The sequence below is a fragment of the Heterodontus francisci genome, chromosome 24 (genome assembly GCF_036365525.1).
Source record: "Heterodontus francisci isolate sHetFra1 chromosome 24, sHetFra1.hap1, whole genome shotgun sequence".
Taxonomy (NCBI): Eukaryota; Metazoa; Chordata; class Chondrichthyes; order Heterodontiformes; family Heterodontidae; genus Heterodontus; species Heterodontus francisci.
Genome location: NC_090394.1, coordinates 28,870,308 through 28,894,789, shown reverse-complemented (window position 1 = coordinate 28,894,789; position 24,482 = coordinate 28,870,308). Strand labels below are relative to the sequence as shown.

Sequence of the window (24,482 nt, the reverse complement as noted above, 5' to 3'; positions counted from 1 at the left end):
TACGCGCCTGCAGGTGGTCAGTGGTTTGTGAAGCAGCGCCTGGAGTGGCTATAAAGGCCAATTCTAGAGTGACAGGCTCTTCCACAGGTGCTGCAGAGAAATTTGTTTGTCGGGGCTGTTGCACAGTTGGCTCTCCCCTTGCGCCTCTGTCTTTTTTCCTGCCAACTACTAAGTCTCTTCGACTCGCCACATTTTAGCCCCGTCTTCATGGCTGCCCGCCAGCTCTGGCAAACGCTGGCAACTGATTCCCACGACTTGTGATCAATGTCACAGGATTTCATGTCGTGTTTGCAGACGTCTTTAAAGCGGAGACATGGACGGCAGGTGGGTCTGATACCAGTGGCGAGCTCGCTGTACAATGTGTCTTTGGGGATCCTGCCATCTTCCATGCGGCTCACATGGCCAAGCCATCTCAAGCGCCGCTGACTCAGTAGTGTGTACAAGCTGGGGATGTTGGCCGCCTCGAGGACTTCTGTGTTGGAGATACGGTCCTGCCACCTGATGCCAAGTATTCTCCGGAGGCAGCGAAGATGGAATGAATTGAGACGTCGCTCTTGGCTGACATACATTGTCCAGGCCTCGCTGCCATAGAGCAAGGTACTGAGGACACAGGCCTGATACACTCGGACTTTTGTGTTCCGTGTCAGTGCGCCATTTTCCCACACTCTCTTGGCCAGTCTGGACATAGCAGTGGAAGCCTTTCCCATGCGCTTGTTGATGTCTGCATCTAGAGGCAGGTTACTGGTGACAGTTGAGCCTAGGTAGGTGAACTCTTGAACCACTTCCAGAGCGTGGGTCGCCTATATTGATGGATGGAGCATTTCTGACGTCCTGGAGAGGTTTCATTGTAATAGTTAAATAAGCTGCCAATTGTTTTAAATTTCTAAAACAAAGTATTACCTATCAAAGCTGTAGACCCACAATTATTGTTTTTAGTATTTTAACTTTGAATAAAAAAAGTTTTGTTTTACCTATTGCCTGTTTACATATAATAATGATAGAACCTCCCATTTTAACAATAGTCTAAGTCAAACAACTTCTCCCCCTTTATAAAGTAGATTATGTCGACTAGCATCAGTTATTGTTGATGAATTTATTCTCAGATTGGAGTGATTGGAGAAGATGAAGAGTGGGTTTTACTATACGAAGTAGAGAATGAACCAGATGCCCAGATGTTAGAGATCCCAAACTTGACTCCTTATACATACTACAGGTGAGCCAACGTATACTCGTGTGTAGAATCCATATACTTGTTTTAACCTTAATGTAAATTGCAGTCATGCTATTTTGATTTACTTGTCCCAAAGTTGGCTTATTCACTCAGGCCAGAGAGTGGCAGATATGAGAAGTAAAAACATTCACACAAGTACAATAAAGGTGCTCATCAGAGGTTAGGGTTAATACACATCGTTGAGCAGTTTAGCGGAATCTATATTATATCTGTCCGTGGCCTGACAATGAGTGACAAAAATTAAGGAATGATTTTGTTCCTCAGGACACTTTATTCACATTGATGGGCACAAATATTCACCAGATGATCAAAAATTGAAACTGGCCAGAATTTTACAGCTCCTCAACAGGAGCAGGCTGGTGGCAAGGGGGTTTGTAAAATTGAGTGGGAGGTGGGGGGGGTGCCGTTCCTGCCGCGTTCCTGCCCCCGCTATAGTTTTACCAGGGGTGGTGGCGGTGAGAAAAGGCCTTCCCGTCCCATGTCGGTCAAGGCCCTTAAGTGGCCAATTAACTGCCACTTAAGGGCCTCCGCCCGCCACCGCTGGTATTTTACCAGTAAAACCTGGCGGCCTCCTTGCGAGCTTGGGCATCCTAATCGGGCATCTTGCGCCTCACGGAGGGCCCCCCCATGGCCCAGTCGCCCCCACTGCACAATACTCCCCCCACAACTGAACCCCCCCCTTGCCTCGCCAGGACCCAGACGATTGTCCCTGATGAAGCTCCAAAACTTAACTCTTTTGGGGCCGACATTCACGATCCTGCTGTTGGCTGGCTGCAGTCCCAGCAGTGGCCCTGCTCCCAGTAATGCTGCTGGGACTGAGAGCTGCCGGCAGCTCTTGGAGGTTGGATGTCCTGCCTTAGAGAGTTGTAAGCCCCGCCCAAGTCCAATTATGGGCCTGGGCCACATGAAGTCGTAGCGTGGCTCCCAGGCCCAGCGGAGGCGGGCTCACCCCTGACTTTTTGGCCAGTGGGCGGGGCCTCCCACCCAACGTAAAATTTCGGAATGGATTTTCAAAGGAATTGCGTAGAAACAGACTGCAAAAGCTTTCTTTGATAATCTCGCAATAACTTCTGTATTGCCTCAGTAATGAAGACCCAGCTATGCCCATAACTTTATGGAAGTATCTTCTATATTTCTACAGCTGTCATGTGCTGGAGTATGGCGGTGCTTTTCAGCTAAGCATTCCCATCCCTACTCCTAGCTAGCATTTGCCAGGGAAATAGTTTTAAGCATATTGTATAGCATATCCATGCCATCATGGGAAGATGAAGGATATTGAAAGGCCATCTGCTGTCATAACCATATGAAAAATGAAAAATAACGCAATCATTTATAATTTGTAGTATGACCATCAAGGGTAAACTATCACATTTCCACTTACGAGACTTATTCTGTCACTCATGAGTAATCTGGTCATCCTGTGTCTGGTGATGTAAACTCTGTTATGTGGGTGGTCTTGGCACATCATCTGTTTTTGCAGCACATGGGAACAATGTATCAGTGCAGTACACAGTAAAAGGAAATTCAGAGTTTTACTTGTGTACATAATGCAGTCATTTATAGCAAATAGGAATTTGTTTAATTACTTGCTGCGAAAAATGCCACTCTTGTGATTAAAACAGTGTTGCACCTTTGAAACCCAAATAAGCTTTAATTGTGAAGTGGAAAAAAATCACACTGTTCATCATTGCACCTACCAAGGCTGTTGCGTGGTGCTGGAAGTCTTAAGGCCATATTTTATTACTTGAATATTTTTCAACTGTATTGATAAATAATTTTACATTCTATAATCCTTTAAACAACAAGTCCAATCACTGCACCGTTAGGTGTGATTTGGTAGTGTTTTTTAACTTCTGAAGATGGCTTTGTCCCCTGTGGGTAATGGATCTGTCATACTTGTTTGGGCAATGGATCTGTCATACTTGTTCAGTTACCACAATAATCGACTAAAGTCTCATATGAAATACATAACTAATGTCTGGGGCATTTTTCAGACGTTGACGTGCTATAATTAATATGTTCTGTTTAAGACAGCTGTTGGCCATGATTGTTTGAGAGTAAGCTAGTTTGACAGGTGGAATACCTGATTGACACAGTCTTTTTCATGACAGCAGCTCACTTAAGATTCGTAAACTAGAAAAAATGAAAAATTTTAGATATAATTCCATTAAATGTACACAAAAGACTTCTCTTTAAAGAAAACTGCAGGATGAATTTTATAAAACCAGTGCTTTGTTCAAGCTTGTCATTACTCTAACCCCTGGGAGTGCATTATATCTGCATATATAGAAACTCCTTATGAAACACCTAACGAAGAAGATTGACCATGAGCTTTGGGAGAGGCTTGCTGGTATCTGTGAAATTGTATTGCACAAAGAGGCATTGCCTGCAGGAGGAAAAGGAAGAAATTTTAAAGAAAAACTGTGACTTACCCTTCAGTATTATGTATTTATTCTTGCTGCTGTGCTATCATTTGGCATCTCCTCTGCACCTCCCTCTAACAGTCTAGCTGAGATTTTAGAATCTGCCGTGTGTGTACCTCTAGAACACTGAAGCACAGTAAAAATACATACATTAACTCGTCATGTCACTGGGGTGCCTTGGGTTAGAGACACTTATGTGAATTTTTGCTCTGATCTCAGACATGTTGAATGGGTTATCAAATTTAATAAGTAAACGTAATATGCCTGATTACCTGGCTAATGGGAAAATAGCATTTCTACTCCTGCTAGTGTTGTAAAGATCTATATTCTGTATTGCTCTGAACAATGAACTTAATTCTTGTGTTAAATGTACATCATTATTTTGTCATTAGGTTTCGAATAAAGCAGGTGAACATAGTGGGCTCCAGCCCTGTAAGTTGGCCTTCCCGTGTAATCCAAACTCTGCAGGCTCCACCAGATGTAGCACCTGCTAGTGTCACAGTGCGAACAGCAAGTGAGACCAGCCTATGGGTTCGCTGGGTGGTAAGTGAAGATACTGTGCTAACATAATAGGGAGGAATTAATAAAATACAGAATTACAAAATAGACCAAGAAAGATGCTATCCATAACAATTGAAATGGCAAAAGTTGATAATCTGAACAAGTCACAACAGATTGAAGGGGTCTTATTAGAGGAGTTAAGCTGGAGTGGGCAGAACTACTAAGTGGGATGCCTGAAGAAATGGTGTTCGAACAACTACATTGTCTAAATTACATCAATTACTTGGATTCCAGAATTGACTGCAAATTGATCAAATTAGATGACACCAAACTGTGAGAAGTTTAATCAGAGGAAGCAGCTCAGAAGTTACAAAATGAGTTGAACAGAATATGTACATGAGTAGAATAATGGCAGACAGAATTTAATGCGGACAGGTGTTAAGGACTACAGGTAGGAAGGAAATATGAGTGATGGACATGCACCTTGGATGATGTTGGAATAACTAAGAATGAAATTGAAAGAGACGAAGACCAACGTTCCCGCTAAGCTGCCCAGGTGTGCAGCAGCCTGGAAGGTACCGCAGGGGCCTTGTTCCATGATAAGTAATGTGTGTGCTTGGGAACATTGCCCATGAATTTTAGACTCTGTCTGAAACATATATGACCAATGCCAAGCAGGACAAGTAGATTAAGTAGACATTAGTGCAAATTAGTACAAGCAGATTTAGAATGTTCTTCGCATAAATAGTGATCAAACATGGAATAGGTTTCCAGGTACAGCGTAAAAGTGAAAAACTGGAATCATTTAAGAATTTAGGTGCTACGACAATGGAACTTCAGAATTTTTCTGGATGGATGAACTAAAATGAGACGTATGGTGGTCTTTATCCATGGCTATTTTGTGAGTATGGGATAGTTTAAGTTTGACAACTGTTTCTATCAGTCAATCAGGATTAATTAATGATCTCATAGTAAGGGATCCTTTTGGAAAGAGTGAGCATAACATGGTTTAATATCACATTCAGTTTGAAGGTGAGAAACCTGGATCTGAAACTAGTGTGTTAAACTTAAATGAAGGCAATTACAAAGGTTTGTAGACAGAGTTGGCTAAAGTAGACTGGGAAAATAGGCTAAATGGTAAAATGGTAGATAAGCTGTGGCAGACATTTAAGGAGGTAATTTATAACTCTTGACAAAGATCTTTTCCATTTAGAAAGAAAGACTTTACAAGAAGGATGAAGCATCCATGGCTAACTAAGGAAGTTAAGGATGGTATTAAATTGAAAGAAGAGGCGCATAATTCTGTGACGATTAATGGTAACTCAGAAGATTGAGAAATGTTTAGAAACCAGCAAAGAATGACTAAAACAAAAGGGAGGAATTAGAATATGAGCTTAAACTAGTAAGAAATATAAAAACAGACAGTAAGAGATTCTACAAGTATATCAAAAGGAAGAGAATAGCGAAAATAAATGTTGGTCCCTCAGAGGATGAGAGTGGGGAACAGGAAATGGCAGAGACTTTGAACAAATATTTTATATCTGTCTTCATGGTAGAAGACACTAAAAGTATCCCAATGATAGTAGAAAATCAAAGGGCAATAGAGAGGGATGAATTTAAAACAATCACTATCACTAGAGAAAATGTACTAGGAATACTAATTGCTGACAAGTCCCCTGGACCTGATGGCCTGCATCCTCGGGTCTGAAAAGAGTTGGCTGCAGAGATAGTGGATGCATTGGTTGTAACATTACAAAATTCCCAAGATTCTGCAAAGGTCCCAGCAGATTGGAAAATATCAAATGTAATGTCCCTATTCAAGAAAGGAGGGAGAACGAAAACAAGAAACTATAGGCCAGTTAGCTTAACATGTGTCATTAGGAAAATGCTGAAATCCGTCATGAAGGAAGTAGTAGCAGAACATTTAGAAAATCATAATACAATAAAACAGAGTCAGCATGGTTTTATGAAAGGGAAATCATGTTTGACAAATTTATTAAAGTTCTTTGAAGATATAACAAGCAGTGTGGATAAAGGGGAACCAGTAGATGTAGTGTATTTGGATTTCCAAAAGGCTTTCAATAAGGTGCCATATAAAAGGTTGCTACACCAAGATAAATGATCAAGGTGTTGGGGTAATATATTAGCATGGATAGAGGATTAGCTAACAGGAAACAGAAAGTTGGGATAAATGGGTCATTTTCAGGTTGGCAATGTGTAGCTAGTTGGGTTTTTTAAATTCATTCATGGGATGTGGGTGGTGTTGGCTAGGCCAGCATTTATTGCCCATCCCTAATTGCCTTAGAGAAGGTGGTGATGAGCTGCCTTTTTGAACCGCTGTAGTCCTTGGGATGTAGGTGCACCAACAATGCTGTTAGGAAGGGAATTCTAGGATTTTGACCCAGCGACAATGAAGGAACGGCGATATAGTTCCAAGTCAGGCTGGTGTGTGGTTTGGAGGGGAACTTGCAGGTGGTGGTGTTCTCATGCATCTGTTGCCCTTGTCCTTCTATATGGTAGAGGTTGCGGGTTTGGAAGGAGCTGTCGAAAGAGCCTTGGTGAGTTGCTGCAGTACATCTTGTAGATGGTACACACTGCTGTCACTGTGCATCATTGGTTAAGAGAGTGAATATTGAAGTGATGGATGCGATGCCAATCAAGCGGGCTGATTTGTCCTGGATGGTGTCGAGCTTCTTGAGTCTGTTACAGCTGCACCCATCCAGGCAAGTGGAGAGTATTCCATTACAATCCTGACTTGTGCCTTGTTGATGGTGGACAGGATTTGGGGAGATGGAGGTGAGTTACTCGCCGCAGAAGTCCTAGCCTCTGATGTGCTCTTGTAGCTACAGTATTTATGTGGCTAGTCCAGTTCAGTTTCTGGTCAACGGTAACCCCTAGGATGTTGATATTGGGGGATTCAGTGATGGTAATGCCATTGAATGTCAAGGGGAAATGGTTGAATTCTTTCTTGTTGGAGGTGGTCATTGCCTAGCACTTGTGTGGCATGAATGTAACTTGCCACTTATCAGCCCAAGCCTGAATGTTGTCCAGGTCTTGTTGCATATGGACGCGGGCTGCTTCACGATCTGAGGAGTCGCAAATGGTGCTGAACATTGTGCAATCATCAGCGAATATACCCACTTCTGACCTTATGATGGAGGGAAGGTCATTGATGAAGCATCTGGAGATGGTTGGGCCTAGGACACTACCCTGAAGAACTCCTGCAGTAATGTCCTGGAGTTCAGATGATTGACCTCCAACAACCACAACCATCTTCCTTTGTGCTGGGGATGACTCCAACCAGTGAAGAGTTTTCCCCCTGATTCCCATTGACTCCAGTTTTGCTAGGGCTCCTTGATTCCATACTCGGTCAAATGCTGCCTTGATGTCGAGGGCAGTCACACTCACCTCACCTCTTGAGTTCAGCTCTTTTGTCAATATTTGGACCAAGGCTGTAATGAGGTCAGGAGCTGAGGGGCCCTGGCAGAGCCCAAACTGAGCGTCACTCAGCAGATTATTGCTGAGCTTGTGCCACTTGATAGCACTGTCGATGACCCCTTCCATCATTTTGCTGATGATTGAGAGTGGACTGAGGGGGCAGTAATTGGCTGGGTTGAATTTGTCCTGCTTTTTGTAGGCAGAGCATACCTGGGCAATTTTCCACATTGCTGGGTAGATGCTAGTGTTTATAGCTGTACTGGAAAAGCTTAGCTGGGGTGCAGCTAGTACTGGAGGACAAGTCTTCAGTACTATTGCTGGAATGTTGCCAGGACCCATAGCCTTTGCAGTATCCAATGCCTTCAGCTGTTTTTTGATATCACATGGAGTGAATTGGATTGGCTGAAGCCTGGCATCTGTGATGCTGGGGACCTCAGGAGGAGGCCGAGATGGATCATCCACATGGCACTTCTGACTGAAGATGGATACAAATGCTTCAGCCTTGTCTTTTATACTGATGTGCCACAGAGGTCAATGCTAGGGCGTCAACTATTTACAGTCTAGATCAATGACTTGGATGAAGGGACCAAGTGTATTGTCGCCAAATTTTCTGGCAATTCAAAGATAGGTAGGAAAGCAAATTGTGAGGAGGTCATGAGTGTCTGAATATAGGTAAATATAAATTTGTCAGATGGAGTATAATGAGAGTATAATATAAAATGTGAAGTTATCCACTTTAGTAGGATAGAAAAGCAAAATACTGTTTAAATGGAGAAGGACTACAGAATGCTGCAGTACAGTGGGATCTTGGTGTCCCCGTACATGAACGAAAGGCCTGCTCGGGTATACAATTTAAACCCGACCCAGGCCCTACACGACCACACCTAACCCAAACCCGATCTGGGCCCGAGTCCTTTGGTTTTTTCCGGCACCCGACCTGACTCGACTACCGGAATTTAATGACGCTTCTCTTACTTCCCTTTTCCTCCCTTATCAAAAGGCAGCATTGCCACTGTGTCTGACCCGACCGGAGCCCAAATGCCAGACCCGGAAGAGCGACCCGACCCGAACACATGTCGTCTGGTCCCGTCGGGTTTGGTTTGGGTAGCCGTGCTCTAACAGGAACCGCAAAAAGTTAGCATGTAGGTGCAGCAAGCAAGGAAGGCAAATGGAATATCGGCCTTTCTTGCAAGGGAAACGGAGTGTAAAGGTAGGGAAGTCCTGCTACAACTGTACAGGGCATTGGTGAGACCACACCTTGAGGACTGTGTACAGTTTCGGCTTCCTTTTTTAAGGAGAAATATGCTTGCATTGGAGGCAGTTCAGAGAAGGTTCACTAGGTTGATTCCTGGGATGAAGGGGTTGTCTTATGAGGAAGGTTTGAACAGGTTGGGCCTATACAAATTGGAGTTTAAAAGAATGAGTGGTGATCTTATTGAAACATATAAAATTCTGAGGGGGCTTGTCAGGGTAGATGCTGAGAGGATGTTTCCCCTTGTGGGGGAATCTAGAACTAGGTGACACAGTTTTAGAATAAGGGGTCTCCCATTTAATGGAAATGAGGAGGAATTCTTCTCGCAGAAGGTCGTTAATCTTTGAAATTCCCTACCCCTGGGAGCAGTGGAAGCTGGGTCATTGAATATATTCATGATTAGACAGATTTCTGATGTACAAGAGAGTCAAGGGTTATGGGAGGCAGGAAAGTGGAGTTGATCAGATCAGCTAGATCGGCTATTATCTTATTGAATGGCGGAGCAGGCCCAAGGGACCTTATGGCTTACTCCTGCTCCTATTTCGTATGTTCGTGACTAGGGAAATTATTGATCCTTTCCCTTGGATTCCTAAAATTGTGGTAAAGCCAAGGAAAGAAGGAGCAATGCTAACTATAGTTGCTGAGGACTCCAAATTGATACACTTCAGTTTTGGCACAAAGTTCCAGCCAGCCTTCTGCTAATTGCTTGGCTGGTGAGTAGCCAAGGGCAACCACTAGAGGTTTTCAGCAGCATTAAAGCCTCAAGCAAAATTAGTGCTCACAAGACGGTCACAACACATGCAAAGATTTGTTATCTGGTGTCAGAATAAAGGAAGAATATCCCACCATCTGTAGAATTCCTAAAATTCTTCAGAAAATATTAATCAGTCCGAAAGCCATTTGTATCTCACTCCCCAGAAAGGGTGTTAATATTTGATTTCAATCATGATTAATGTACTGTCAGTAGCCTGTATCTTTCAATGTTAACAAATACATTACATCTCACCAAAATTTCCTCGCCTTTATAGTTTGCAGCAAATTTTTCATCTGTAATTTGTAGTTACTCAGAATATGTGCAATATAGATATTACCAATTTTACAGAAACTTCTGTTCAAAATATAAGGTCAGAAAGCTCCTCAGTGTGCTTTCTGGGTCGAATGGATTTCTCTCTGAAGTCCCACTAATCAATTTCTAAGCCATTTCCTAGGGTTCAATATCAAAATGTTTTATTATTTTAACAGATTAATGCATTGTTGTCTGCCTTTGACACAAATCAATTTTTGACACTTCTGAAACCCATAATATTCTATTTCTTGGGTCTTCTAACAGATTTTGAAACTAAGTTGTTTTATCTTTTGTTTTGAAAGCTAAGGGCAGCTGCACAGGGCAATATGATAGAACTAGTTAAAATAATCCAATTTTTTTTTTAAACTTACAATCTGTAGTTGTTGCCAGAGAAAAGCTCCCTCCATAATGAATCATAGAAAGTTTACGGTACAGAAAGAGGCCAGTTGGCCCATCGTGTCTGTACTGACCGAGAAAAAAAATGCCACCCAGCCTAATCCTACTTTCCAGCATTTGGTCCATAGCCCTGCAGGTTGTGGCATTTCAGGTGCACATCAGATACCTTTTAAATGAGATGAGGTTTCCTGCCTCTACCACCCTTTTAGGCAGTGAGTTCCTGACCCCTACCACCCTCTGGATAAAAAGAATGTTTCCTCATCTCCCCTCTAATCCTTTTACCAATCACTTTAAATCTGTGCCCCCTAGTCAATGACCCTCTGCTAAGGTAAAAAGGCCCTTCCCATCCACTCTGTCCAGGCTGCTCACAATTTTATACATCTCAATCAAATCTCCCCTCTGCCTTCTCTGTTCCTAGGAGAACAACCCCAACCTATCCAACCTTTCCTCATAGCTGCAATTTTCCAGTCCTGGCAACATCCTTGTAAATCTCTTCTGTACCCTTTCAAGTGCAATTACATCCTTTCTGTAATGAGGTGACCAGAACTGCACACAGTACTCAAGTTGTGGCCTAACTAATGCTTTATATAGTTCCAGCTTAACCTCCCCATTCTTCTGTTCTGCGCCTCGGCTAATAAAAGCTATCCTCCTTGCTATCAACCACACAGCCAATTTTTGTGTCATCTGCAAACTTCTTGATCATTCCCCCTACATTTATGTCCAAATTGTTAATATGTGCCACAAAAAGCAGGGGACCTAGTACCAAGCCCCACTGGAAATAGCCTTCCAGTCACAAAAACACCCGTCAACAATTACCCTTTGTTTCCTGCCATGGAGCCAATTTTGTATCCAACTTGCTACATTCCCCTGGATCCCATGGACTTTTCTTTAACCAGTCTGCCATGTGGGACCTTGTCGAAAGCCTTGCTAAAATCTATGTAGACCACATCAACTGCACTACCCTCATCAATCCTCCTTGTTAGTTCCTCAGAAAATTCAATTAAGTTAGTCAGACATGACCTTCCCTTAACAAATCCATGCTGACTATCCTTGATTAATCCGCGCCTTTTTAAATGACAGTTTATCCTGTCTCTCAGAATTGATTCCAATAATTTGCCCATTACTGAGGTTAGACTGACTGGCCTGTAATTATTCAGTCTATCCTTCGCTCCCTTTTTAAACAGAGATACAACGTTAGCAGTTCTCCAATCCTCCGGTCAGACCTTCTGCTATTTCTTCCCTGGCTTCTTTTAACAGCCTGGGGTACATTTCATCCGGCCCTGGTAATTTATTCACTGTCAAGGATGCTAATGGCATTAATACTTCCTCTCTCCCTATGTTTATCACATCCAATACTTCACAAGCCTCCTCCTCCTTAACTACAAGGTCTACTTTATCCCCCTCTTTTGTGAAGACAGACGCAAAGTATTCATTATGAACCATACCCACATCTTCCGCCTCCACATATAGGTTACCTTTTTGGTCTTTTATGGGCCCTACTCTCTCCTTAGTTATCCTCTTACTTTTACTATATTGATATAACATCTTTGGGTTCTCCTTGACTTTGCTTACCAATATTCTTTCATGCACTCTCCTTGCTTTCCTAATTTCCTTTTTGATTTCACCCCTCCACTTTCTATACTCCTCTTGGCTTTCTGTAGTATTGAGTTCTCGGTGACTGACATAAGCTTTCCTTTTCTGCCTTTCACACCCTGTAAGCTTCCTTACATCCAGGGGTTCTAGATTTGGCCATCCCATCCTTTCTCTTTGTGGGAACATGTTTACTCTGAACCCCCTGAATCTCCCCTTTGAATGCCTCCCACTGCTCTGGCACTAATTTACCTTCAAGTAGCTATTTCCAGTCCACTTTTGCTAACTCACTTCTCAGCTTAGTAAAATCGGCCTTACCCCAATTTAGAACAGAAACTACTGTTCCATCTATGTCCTTTTCCATAATTATGTTAAAACTAACTGAATTATGATCACTGCTGCCAAACTGCTCTCCCACTGCCACTCCTTCCAGCTTCATTACCAAAAACCAAGTCCAGAACCATGCCCTCTCTTGTTGGACTTGCTAGATACTAGCCAAAAAATTTCTCCTGAATGCACCTCAAGAATTCTGTTCCCTCCATTCCATTCACACTAAAACTATCCCAGTCAATATTGGGGTAGTTAAAATCCCCTACTCTTGCTGCCCTTTTGTTTTTGCACTTCTCAGAGATTTGCCTACATTTTTGCTCTTCTATCTCCCTCTGACTGTTCGGGGGTCTATAGTAGACTCCCAGTCATGTGAATGCCCTATTTTTTGTTCCTAAGCTCAATCCATACAGCCTCAATTGGTGATCCTTCTAACATATCATCCCTTCTCATCGCTGTAATTGCTTCTCTAACCAAAATTGCCACCCCCTCCATTTTTATCCCTCTCTATATCTCGTTTGGAAGCACTGTAACCAGGAACATTGAGCTGTCTCTCTTTAAGCCATGTTTCTGTAATAGCAATGATATCATACTGCTACATTTCTATATGTGCCCTCAGCTCATCTGCTTTATCTGCTATACGTTTTACATTGAAGTATATAACCTTGTGCGCTGCCAAACTTTTTTTATTTTCGATCCTTTGTTTCTTCTGCCTTCCAGACTCACTCTAATTTTCTGCCTTCCATTCCCATTTCTGATTTTGTCCCATCTGAGTCTACCCTCAGGTTCCCATCCCCCTGCCAAACTAGTGCTCAACAGCACTAGCAAACTGCCCGGCAAGGATATTGGTCGTGACCCTTTTGAGGTGCAAACCGTGCAGCTTGTACAGGTCCCACTTCCCCCAGATCTGGTCCCAATGACCCAGGAATCTAAAGCCCTCCCTCCTGCACCATCTCTCCAGCCATGCATTCATTAGTTGTAACCTATTTCTATGCTCACTAGTGCGTGGCACTGGGAGTAATCCAGAGATTACTACCTCTGAGGTCCTGCTTTTTAATGTCTTACCTAGGTCCCTAAAATCTGCTTTCAGGACCTCATCCCTCTTTCTACCTATGTCGTTGGTACCAATATGAACCACAACCTCTTGCTATTCGTCCTCCCCCTTAAGAATGTCCTGCAGCCTCTCTCAGACATCCTTGACCCTGGCACGAGCGAGGCAACATACTATCCTGGAGTCACGTCTACAACCACAGAAACACCTGTCTGTTCCCCTAACTATAGAATCCCCTGCCACTATTTCTCTTCCACTGTTCTTCCTTCCTGCCCGTGGTGCCTCGCAATTGGCTCTTGCTGCACACCTCTGAGGAACCATCGCCCTCACCAGCATCCAAAATGGAAAATCGGTGCATGAGTGAGATAGACTCAGAGGACTCCTGCACTACCTGCTTGGCCCTGCTAGACTTCTGGTGGTCACCCATTCCCCCTCTGCCTGCACACTCCTAACCTGCGGTGTGACCACCTCCCTGTAAGTGCTATCCATGTAGTTCTCAGCCTTGCGGATGCACCACAGTGACTCCAGCTGCCGCTCAAGTTCCGAAACCTGGAACGCAAGTTTCTACAGCTGGTGACACTTCCTGCATACATGTTCATCAAGGCCATCCACGACTTCCCACATACCACAGGAGGCACATTCCACCTGGCTGAAATGCCCTGCCGTACCTTAACCTTACTTTTAAACTAGTTGCTAGTAGAGTGTAGAATTACAGACCCTCACTCATCAATCAACTCCTTCTCCTGTTCTGCTGTAGGTTGCTTCGGATTATTTATAATTTTTACATTTTTCTATTATGCACCTATTTACACACAATCCCTTACATGGATACTCATTGACTAATCAGCTTATGAGTTAAGTTACACTCTCCTAACTTGGAGACAAAGGGAGAAAACTCACCAACTACTGGAGGTTGAAAAAGGCAGAAGAAAGGAGCACCTCCTATCCCTCTTCACCGAACTCCCTCACTCACCAAACCCCCAGCTTCACATTCTGTGCCTAAGCTGCACTCTGAGAATGGATGCCTTTAACTCTGATTTGTTTGGGCAGCTTCTCTTGTTCTTGCTCCAAGGTGTATTGATCACCTGGACACAGTGATTAGAGGAAAATAAATCAGTCAGAAAAGAATACTTGGAAGGGAGCCTGCTCGATTTGCCATCATTTTCCAGCATTTATTCTGCCCTTGCATTATAATACAAGGCATAGGAACAGGAAAATCTGCCCCATTATCTGCTCAATCTCAAGTTTCATTGAATATTCTCTTCATGGGATTAGCAGCAAATTAAACAATTTGCTAATTAATTGCAGAAAAAAGTTGTAAAGTACCAATCTTGGCTCCGGAGCAGAATTGTATGTTAACCAGCATGTATCTTTAGATTCTTAAGCTGTTTAAAACCTATTTGTTCACAGCCTGTTCCAGAATCTGAGTATAATGGTAACCCTGAATCAGTTGGATATAGAATTAAATACTGGAGACTGGATGGTCAGGGCACGCCTGTAACTCAGATTATTAATGATCGTCTAGAGCGGGAGATCACCATTGAGGACTTGGAAGAATGGACTGTCTATGTGTTCCAGATCCAGGCTTTTAATGCCATTGGTTCAGGTCCTTGGAGCAACCAAGTCCGAGGGCGTACAAGAGAATCAGGTACTGTTGCAAAAAACAGGAATCAGAAGTTATGATGGGAAGGGGAAGCAAGAGTGGAATGGCCATCTTCAAGCTAAGCTTATTAGCATTATTACCTATTTTTTAAATATATGCTTTATGGAAAACTTTAGTGAGGAATGTCAGTGCTGGGAAGTGGAATACTTTCCTAATTTTGAGTATCAAGCACTGTCAGGTCAGATATAGCACAGTCAGATGCAAGGTTAAGTTTTTCTGTTTCTGGCCCAACAGTGGCCCTTAAACTGCAGCCTCAGGGCAGCATGTACACACCAGTATGATTTTTTTTGCCCATTTCTCACAGCAACCATCCTTCTGGCCTGTTCAAATAGTTTTGCTATTTTCTGCCCTCTGAGCAGTGTTGTGCTGTGCTGTGCGGTACCTGTTAAACACTGGGTTGAATCAGCCCAAATCTTTTTATTTTAGATGCTTACAGCTGTTGCAGAGACTTTTATATGGACTCAGGTCCAGGACATGAAAGAGATATGTTACAATGTCCCATCATTCCATTTTTTTTTACAATTATCCAGTAAAAGTTACAATCCCTTTTAAACATCTTTTGTATTTTTCTCCACTGTTAATTCAATATTTTTGTTTGGTATCGAGTTAGTGCTTTATAAGGCCTGACTTTGAGGAATTATTCAGGCTGACAGTCTGGTGGCGTTGAATTAATGCCAGTGGAGATAAAGTTGTTCACATACAGTGTTTGCAGCAGCTTTGTCATTTCAACTATGTATGCTAAATCATATTCTTTCTACTGCTGGGTTCAGTGAGCTGTATAACTCCTCCAAGCCAACTCACTCAGTGGTATCACTCAAAGTTCAAGCAAAATATTCAAAAGCATCAGAAATACACAGAAAACATGAAAGGTGTTTAAAAAGATCACATTTAGAACTGTTCTTTTTCTAATTTAACAGTGCAATGTCCTTTCTAAAAAAACAGACAAAGTAAAGTCGGTGCTTTATTTAATTTCTCCCTAATATCCAGGTGTGGTAAGTAGCATCCCACCAAATCACAGACTCGAGTTCTGTAAGATTATTAATAGTGATTTTATGAATATACAATTCATTTTTGCATATCGTGTATCATTCTAACAAACATTTTAAATTTAAAAAAAGACTTGCATTTATATAGCACTTTTCACGACTACCGAACGTTTCAAAGTGCTTCACATCCAATGAAGTACTTTTGAAATGTAGTCACTGTTGTAATGTAGGCAACACAGCAGCCAATTTGCGCACAGCAAAATCCTGCAAACAGCAATGTGAAAATGACCAGATAATCTATTTTGTGATGTTGATTGAGGGATAAATACTGGTGAGGACACTGGGGTAACTCCCCTGCTCTTCTTTGAAATAGTGCCATGGGATCGTATACATTCACCCGAGCAGGCAGATGTTGCCTCAGTTTAATTTCTTATCCAAAAGACGGCACCTCGGACAGTTTCGCACTCCCTCAGTACTGCACTGGACTATCTGCCTTAATTTTTATGCTCAAGCTTGAACCCTGAACCTTGTGATTCAGAGGTGAGAGTGCTGCCAATTGAGCCACAGCTGACACATAAATAAATATAACATAAAATAAATTCAGATCAGTGGCTAGCTTTGCACTGGACTCAGCAAGAAGACAGTTTGAGTCTTGTATTTGAATTAGCATACCCATTTTGAGCGAGATCAGCTTATTTGCGCTGAACCAAAATTGGACGAAGCAATGCACAGTAACAATATCCTAAATCTCTGCGGAGAATCACTGCTTTCAGGGCAAACCTTGAGGCACACCTACTGCGAGCCAGTCTTAATGGTTGCTACAGAGCAACCAGCTCAGTCTGTGCTGATCAAAAATGGAGTATGGCAACAAAATCCTTAAAATGTAAGGGCAGTTACAAATTCAACATCTATATGTCAATAAAATTGTTGGTTTTAAGTAGAGTGTAACTTGAGCAAGATAAAACAATAAACTTGAATTTAAAGTCCAATTTAAACACACTTAAGTGCACAAACTATAGTAAGTAAAATATTCTGTAATTTTGGAAATGTCAGTACTAAAGTTAGAATGGGAAAACTTTGGTCTATGCTTACCATTTTCCCCAGAGCGAGTTTCTAAGTATACGAAAAGTGACTTTAGCATCCTCGGAGGAGGAGGAGGAATAAATAAGCCTGGTTGCTACCCATGTCCCCTGCTAGGAAGTGCATGTGTGTCGATATTGAGGAAGGAAAGGATCAGGCTTGGATGTGATGTCTTGCATGAGCAAATAATCCACTTACAGTTGCAACCCAACTTTGCAAAAGAAGAATGGCTACTAAGTACTGACGGGCTGCCAAAAAGAGGGGAGAGAGAAACTGGAATTTTTTTTTTAAGTTCTTATTGCCTGCTTGTGAATACAAACCAACCAAAATTAGAATTAGTAAAATATTGATTGAGGCAACTATATAAGTTCATTGTTTAAAATATCAAATGCCGCTTTTCTTTTACATTTTGATAATTATTGTAGGGAGAACATAGAATAGAATACATGACAAAATAAGCATACATAAACTTCGGATGTAGTGAGCTTGATGTGCTAAATGGCCTTTTCTTGCTCTCATCATAGGTGACAATCTTGGTAGCACTTGGCCTCTGAATCAAAAGGATGTGGGTTTATGTCCCACTCTATAGTCTTGGGCACACAATCTAGGCTGGCACTTCTATCTAGTACTGAGGAAGTGCTACATTGTCATGTGTGCATTTTTTAAATGAGACATTAAATTGAGACCCTGCCTGAACTCTCAGATAGACATAAAAGCTAGCATGACACTATTCAAAGAACAGCCGAGGTATTCTGGGCAACATTTATCCCTCAGCCAACATCACTAAAACAACTATCTGGTCATTTATCTCATTGGTGCATCTGGTTCTTGCTGTGTGGAAATTGACTGCCATGCTTCCCTCCATTGCAATGGTGACTACACTTCAAAAGTGGTTCATTGGTTGTGAAATGCTTCAGGACGTACTGAGGACAGGAAAGGCACTATATAAATGGAAACTGTTTGTTGAATACGATAGTTCCTTACTTTGATGGTTTATGACTAAATACCAGTTTCTGTGCATGCTCTTTAATTTGGTGAAACTTTAAACTTTCGCATAAACCTCAAGCAGTGGTTTCACCTGTGTTCACGTTTGTAGGCAATAAGTGCTGCCTTGATTAAATAAAATTTAAAAAAATTAGGATGACGTGGAAAAGAAGGTGCGAAAGAAGGAAGAACTAATAAAACCGTGTAGAAGGCTATATTTGCTGAAATAAACTGACAGCAGAGTATCACATGGCCTGTTATCTCACCTTGACATTTCCAAAATAGAGTGCTGCACCTGCACTAGTAATTTTGATCTCTCGGCAGTACAACATAAAATTGGACATAAGGTGGAGGTCAGTTGGAAGAATTAAAATACTATGTTAGCACACCAAGGATTGGCTGTTCGTTTTTTAGAAGCTGGGAGCCCTGGTTGATATACTTCTATCCCGGAGCACTGAAGCCAACTTACAGCACCCACATGCGATAATTAACTCACTATGTGCTATTATAAAGGTACCATTACTTAATTGAGATGGTGGCCAGTTGACTTGTGTTTGGTAATGCCTTTTTAACTGGTCTGTAAGAGATAGATGATAATACAATAGATTATCTCCTCACTTCTACCCTGCAACTCTCCTCAACAGAGATCAGTAATTCTTCATGTGGGGAATTACAGTGTGATTCTGTACTATCTTATAGTTAATCAGAAACAACCTTGGGATGTAATCCTAAATTAATTGTAGCACAGTCATGAAATGATATTGCCACAGGTTAGCTAATAATCTGAGTAGACTCCAAGTTGTAGATTGTATTGTCAGTGCCTAAACTGCTTCACCTGACCAGATAAGAGTGTGAGATAAAAATGGTATTGAAAATGTGATAATAAGCAAAGCCAAAGCTAAGACTGAGCAACACTTAATACCTTTGATAAACACAATCTCAGAAAAGCCAATTTTAAAATACTTCCATTTTTAATATGTTTTAAGTTCCACAGTAACACACACAGGCACACAAGCACCATAACGTTAATGAAATAATGTAAATGGAAGCAACTTTTCTGATATTTAAGCAAGATTTATGCAAGAAAAAAAACATGGTAATATACAATTACCCAAGTATAAAGGGAAATAAACTGTTCCCATGCTTATAAGCTTTCACTTCTGCCTCTGCTTCAATATTTAACCAGTGTGGAAACCAAAGGATTACCTCAAACAGTAATTTATCAATGAATTAGATGGTTGTTGCCTTCTACAGAGTTTCTTTGTTGATTAAACTGGATAGATTCCTCCCCTTCACACCCAGGTGGACTTTGGACAGCAAGAGGCCCAGTCCATTTTGAGGGCCAGGCTCCATTAGTATCAGGCTGAAACCAAGAACCTCGGGGCACCATGCCAGCTCCAAGCCGCCACAATATTGGACAGCCCAAGCAACATCCAGCATGGAAGAAGTGTGGGGTCTCCAATTTTGGAGGAAGGAGGGCCGGAGCAACCCAGGGACCCACAACAATAAAGTGAAACTCACCTGCCGATTCCTTTTCATCCCATTTAATTGGTGGTACTGGGAATAGCATGCACAGTGCCTAGTTCAGTCCTAAAATAGCATCTGAGTCCTGTAGAGTCACAGGATCCTTATTCAAACTAACTGTATGTCATCTTCAGGCAGCCACCCCTGGTGCCTATTCGGAGGACGTCAGCAGGGTGGAAACTACCACAGCAATGATAAGAATGGGGCAGTACATTCTTCCATACCATTTTCAGATGTTACCACCCCATTTTCAACAGGCTGGAGTCTGCAAAGTCCAGCCGTACGTTTCGTGTAATGGTGGAATGTATATTTTTGGTGCAAACATGCATTTTATCCAGCTGTGACAAATGCAGCCTGCAGTTTAGAATATTTTTCGGCATATTGTCAAGTAAATAGTTCCTGTGATTTTAACTGTTAAAATGATATTTATTTTCTTGTTCTTTACTTTCAGTTCCATCATCTGCTCCAGGAAATGTTACAGCTGAGGCTGTGAGTTCCACACAAATCCTGGTCATGTGGGGACCAGTCCCGGAATCTGATCAAAATGGACTAATCTTGGGATACAAGGTACTGGATACTATTACCTTAAAGTTGTACATACAAAAAAGACTGACCAGCTGGCACAGATGCTGCCAGACCTGCTGAGTATTTCCAGCATTTCTAGATTTTAACTCTGCATTGCTTTATTGAAATGTAATCCATCCAAAGTGACATGGAGTCATATAATTAGTATGCAAGTTACGATGAATCCAACATTCTTTTACACTACATATCCTTCAGCCCTCAATCTAAGACTCAACGCAACTTTACATATAAACAGCTATATGCTCTATTGCTGATCTCCGGTTACCTTGTTTGCTTTCTGTCTATCAGTAGGTGAGGTGCTTTTTATCGATTGGCTCATGAAATGACTGTTATGTAATTGAACCAGATAAAATCATCCGATTGATATGCAAGTGCAACATACTTCACTTTGTGGCTGTGTGAATGCAGCTGGACACTAGATCAAATCCAATAACATACAGTTAGTCTACTTGCTAAACACTTATTAGTCTACAAGCCAGTCGGGCTAGCTTTAGATGAGATATTTGCACAATTGACTTCCTTTTTGAAGTAACCTCTGTTTTCTTAACTCTGTCCCTCAAGTTAACTCCTCGCTGTTAATCTTCAGGAGGCTGCAATATCAGTCTGGGAAAATCACAGCACTGGCCCTTTGTCAACTTGTTAACAGATGTACTTCAAAAAAGCCTGAATTATAAATTAGTCAATTTTAAATGAACAATAAATTTCAGATTCTGATGGGGGGAGAACTGTAAAGGGTTCTGGCAAAATGTGTGCAGTTTACTCTGTTTTAAGTCTCACCTTCACAAAGGTTTGAACTACAGATATTTTAACGTGTTCATAATCCTGTACTTTGCAGGGAATTAAATTGTGGATTTGTAACCTAGCTATTTTTTTCTGAAGACAAAATCATATTACTTAAGATATGAAAAGAATCCTCATTTTCACATAACTCAAAGGGTTAAAAACAATCTGGGTGGCTAAATAGAGGATATGCTGCAGAGGGGGATGAAATTATTTATTTTGATAACTGAGTTATGGGCTGTCTTATGAGTTGAAATTAAAATCATATTTCATTGTCTTGCATAGCCTATTCTATTTATAATAGTCATGTATGGTTTTATAAACACATAATTTTAGTAGTGGTTTAATTTATTTATTTTTATCTGTTCTCGGGTTGTGGATGATGCTGCCACGGCCACATTTATTGTTCATCTCTAGTGGCCCTGAGAATGTGGTGGTGGTTGACCTACCGAGGATGGAGGAACAGCAATATATTTTCAAGTGAAGCTAGTATGTGACTTACAAAGGAAACTAGGGGCACTGGCAGGGTTGCTGTTGTCTTTCATGATGGTCGGGGTCATTTGGGGGGTGTGGGAGGAGATGCTGTGGAAGTAACCTTGGTGAATTTCTGCCTTGCTATCTGTAGATTGTACATACTGCAGCTACAGTGTGCCGATAATGAAGGAGGTGGATATTGAGTTCGGTGGCAGAACATCTTTTCTGGATGTTGTCAAGCCTCTTGAATGTTGTTGTGGCTGCATCTGTCCAGACAAGTGGTGAATGTTTCATCACACTCTGACTTGAGCCTCAAACGACAATGGAGAGGCTTTGAGGAGTCGCAAAGTGAGCCACTCATTAGAATTCCCAGCTGCTGCCCTGCTCATGTAGCCATAGTATTCATATGGCTGGTCAGGTTAAACCTTTGTACAGTGGTTACCCCAATTAGTGACTGCTGGGGACTCAAGGATGTTGGTGACTGCAGGGTAAAGTTTCTACTACTTGCACCTTCAGAGAAAGTCCTCTCTTAATGAAAAGGGATCGATTAACTGATTCATAAGAATAAGTCAACTTTGAAATTTGCAGTATCTGAGATTTCCTTAATGGATTCATACAGCTAAAAGCAGGCATTCTCCCATTCCTTTGTTTAAAACGGAAGTTCACCTTCAATACGCTTCAATATCAGGGCGGCGCAGTGGTTAGCACCGAAGCCTCACAGCTCCAGCGACCCGGGTTCAACTCTGGGTACTGCCTGTGTGGAGTTTGCAAGTTCTCCCTGTGACCGCGTGGGTTTTCGCTGGGTGCTCCGGTTTCCTCCCACAGCCAAAGACTTGCAGGTTGATAGGTAAATTGGCCATTAACAATTGCCCCTAGTATAGGTAGGTGGTAGGGGAATATAGGGAAGGTGGGGATGTGGTAGGAATATGGGATTAGTGTAGGATTAGTATAAATGGGTGGTTGATAGTCGGCACAGACTCGGTGGGCCGAAGGGCCTGTTTCAGTGCTGTATCTCTAAATAAAAAAATAAAAAATAAATCAGTCTCAAAATAGCAACCTCAATGCTTTTTCCGTACCAGCCCTCATTAAAAAATATAAGAATTTTTAAGAACAGGAAGAGGCCATTACAAGTTAAACTAGGATGAAAATTGCCCTTTAGCCCATTTGATCACATTCTTCCAAAATACCGATCCTACAATGAACAAAATAACTTGTGTTTATATAGAACTTTTAACATCTTCAGACATTCCAAAGTGCATTGCAGCCAGTGAATTAGTTTTGATGTGTAGGCACTGTTGTTCCATAGGCAAATGCAGCAGCCAATTTGTGCATAGCAAGATCCTATAAACAGAAATTAGTTAATCTATTTTTTGGTATTGATGGAATGATTAATGTTGGGCTAGACACCTGGAGGATGCATCTAATCTCCTTTGAATAGTGCCATGGGATCTTTTACATTTACCCGAAGTGATAGACAGGACCTTAATTTAATATCCCATCTGAAAGAATGCTGCTCTTCTTATTACTGCACACTGGATTGGAGCTGCCTGGATTGGAGCTTGAAACCACAACCTTCTGACTTAGAGGCGTTCTACCAACAAGGCAAGCTGGAACATTACAGCAAGTAGTTGAGTTCAGCTGTACAAAGTTTCTTTGTACATCCCTACTCCCTGGAACTTGCACCCCCTCATCCTACTATCCTCAGGTTTTGTTTGGGGTTTATTTTCACTATCTTATTAAGTTTCTGTGGTCCTCTATCTAAGAGTTTTTGCTTCAAGGCAGAAGAATCCTAAACGTTAATTTCACTCTTGACAAGGTCTGTCCTACCCTCCTCTTTTTATTTACCCAGTATTATGCAGTTGCCTCTATTGAACTTCATTTGCTGCTGATCAGCCTAGGTGCAACCCTGTCTTGATAAAATCTTGGCTTCGTAATCATAATTTTAGGTTGAATAGATCAACATCCTTGCGTTTTCCAGTTTCATGTAGTGAATTGTGGGCAAATTTGTGCAACAAGCTGTCAATTAATTTTATGCAGAGTACATACAAAAAAAAATTCATCTCAAATGTTTGAGCAGGATTAAAACACAGACTCCAGAAAAGAAAAACAATTTCCTTTTTAAAGTTCCGAAGAAGGGTCACTGACCCAAAATGTTAACTCTGCTTCTCTTTCCACAGATGCTGCCAGACCTGCTGAGTGGTTCCAGCATTTCTTGTTTTTATTCCTTTTTAATTGATGTTTTATTTCAAGAATCGTATGATTGAAGAGAAGTTGGTTTTTTTAATTTCTCTTATTCAACTTAACACTGTTCAGCATTAGAAACTTAATTTTTTTTTGCTATTTCAGAAAATATGTGCATGTTTTGTGAGCTGAACTGCCTTTCACTCAGTTACATATGCATGGAGTAATGAAAGTATAATTTTACTGCTGATTGAACTCTATATTTATATATACTTTCCTAGATCCTGTACCAAGAGAAAGATTCTGAATCAGGTACTCACACTCATCTAGTGAAAGGAAACTTTACACAATCTGTTGTCCTGAATGGCCTGAGGAAATACAGTCAATATGAGATTCAAGTTTTGGCATTTACCAGGATTGGGGATGGAATGCCAAGTTCACCAGTCCTAATAGAGAGGACAAAAGATGATGGTAAGTTCAGCGATAGCACATTCAGTTAAACTAGTGCCTTTTATTACAGCTGCTTTGGTTAGAGGAGGGAGAAACAGATGTCACTCTGTTAATCTTTATCATTTGGACCAGCCAAATGTTCAATGGCTTGTTATTAGCATGATAAGTTATCTCACTGTATGAAAATTACTATTGCCGGCTCCCTAGGTGGCTCCGGTATTTTATTCTGAGAGTACTGATCTGCACAGACCAAGAACATCCCAAATTAGTGGTCAATAGGCTCAGTATCTTTGGGTTTAGAAGAAAAACTTAGCCAAGATTTTTGTTTTTGATTACTGTTCAGGGACCATTACTGGAAGTACACAGGTCAATGTTGGGTAAGGACAGAATTGAGTTTGGCTGTAATGTTCCTGTGGATGAATAGTCTGCCAGCACTTGCTGTGAAAGTTCCCACTTTAAAAATGACCACTTGAAAAATACAGAACCCGAAGAAGGGTCAC

At 41.5% G+C, this 24,482-nt stretch overlaps 1 protein-coding gene across 3 annotated transcripts in view; it reads left to right on the top strand.

Moving 5' to 3' along the window:
- sdk1a (sidekick cell adhesion molecule 1a) overlaps positions 1 to 24,482 on the top strand; it is a 973,689-nt gene that overhangs the window by 779,779 nt on the left and 169,428 nt on the right. For all 3 annotated transcript variants that reach the window (XM_068055814.1, XM_068055813.1, XM_068055815.1), the window contains exons 23-27: positions 1,104 to 1,213; positions 4,047 to 4,197; positions 14,686 to 14,923; positions 19,964 to 20,079; positions 23,814 to 24,003. In XM_068055814.1, the coding sequence (XP_067911915.1) occupies positions 1,104 to 1,213; positions 4,047 to 4,197; positions 14,686 to 14,923; positions 19,964 to 20,079; positions 23,814 to 24,003 (805 nt within the window). The remainder of the gene's footprint in view (positions 1 to 1,103; positions 1,214 to 4,046; positions 4,198 to 14,685; positions 14,924 to 19,963; positions 20,080 to 23,813; positions 24,004 to 24,482) is intronic.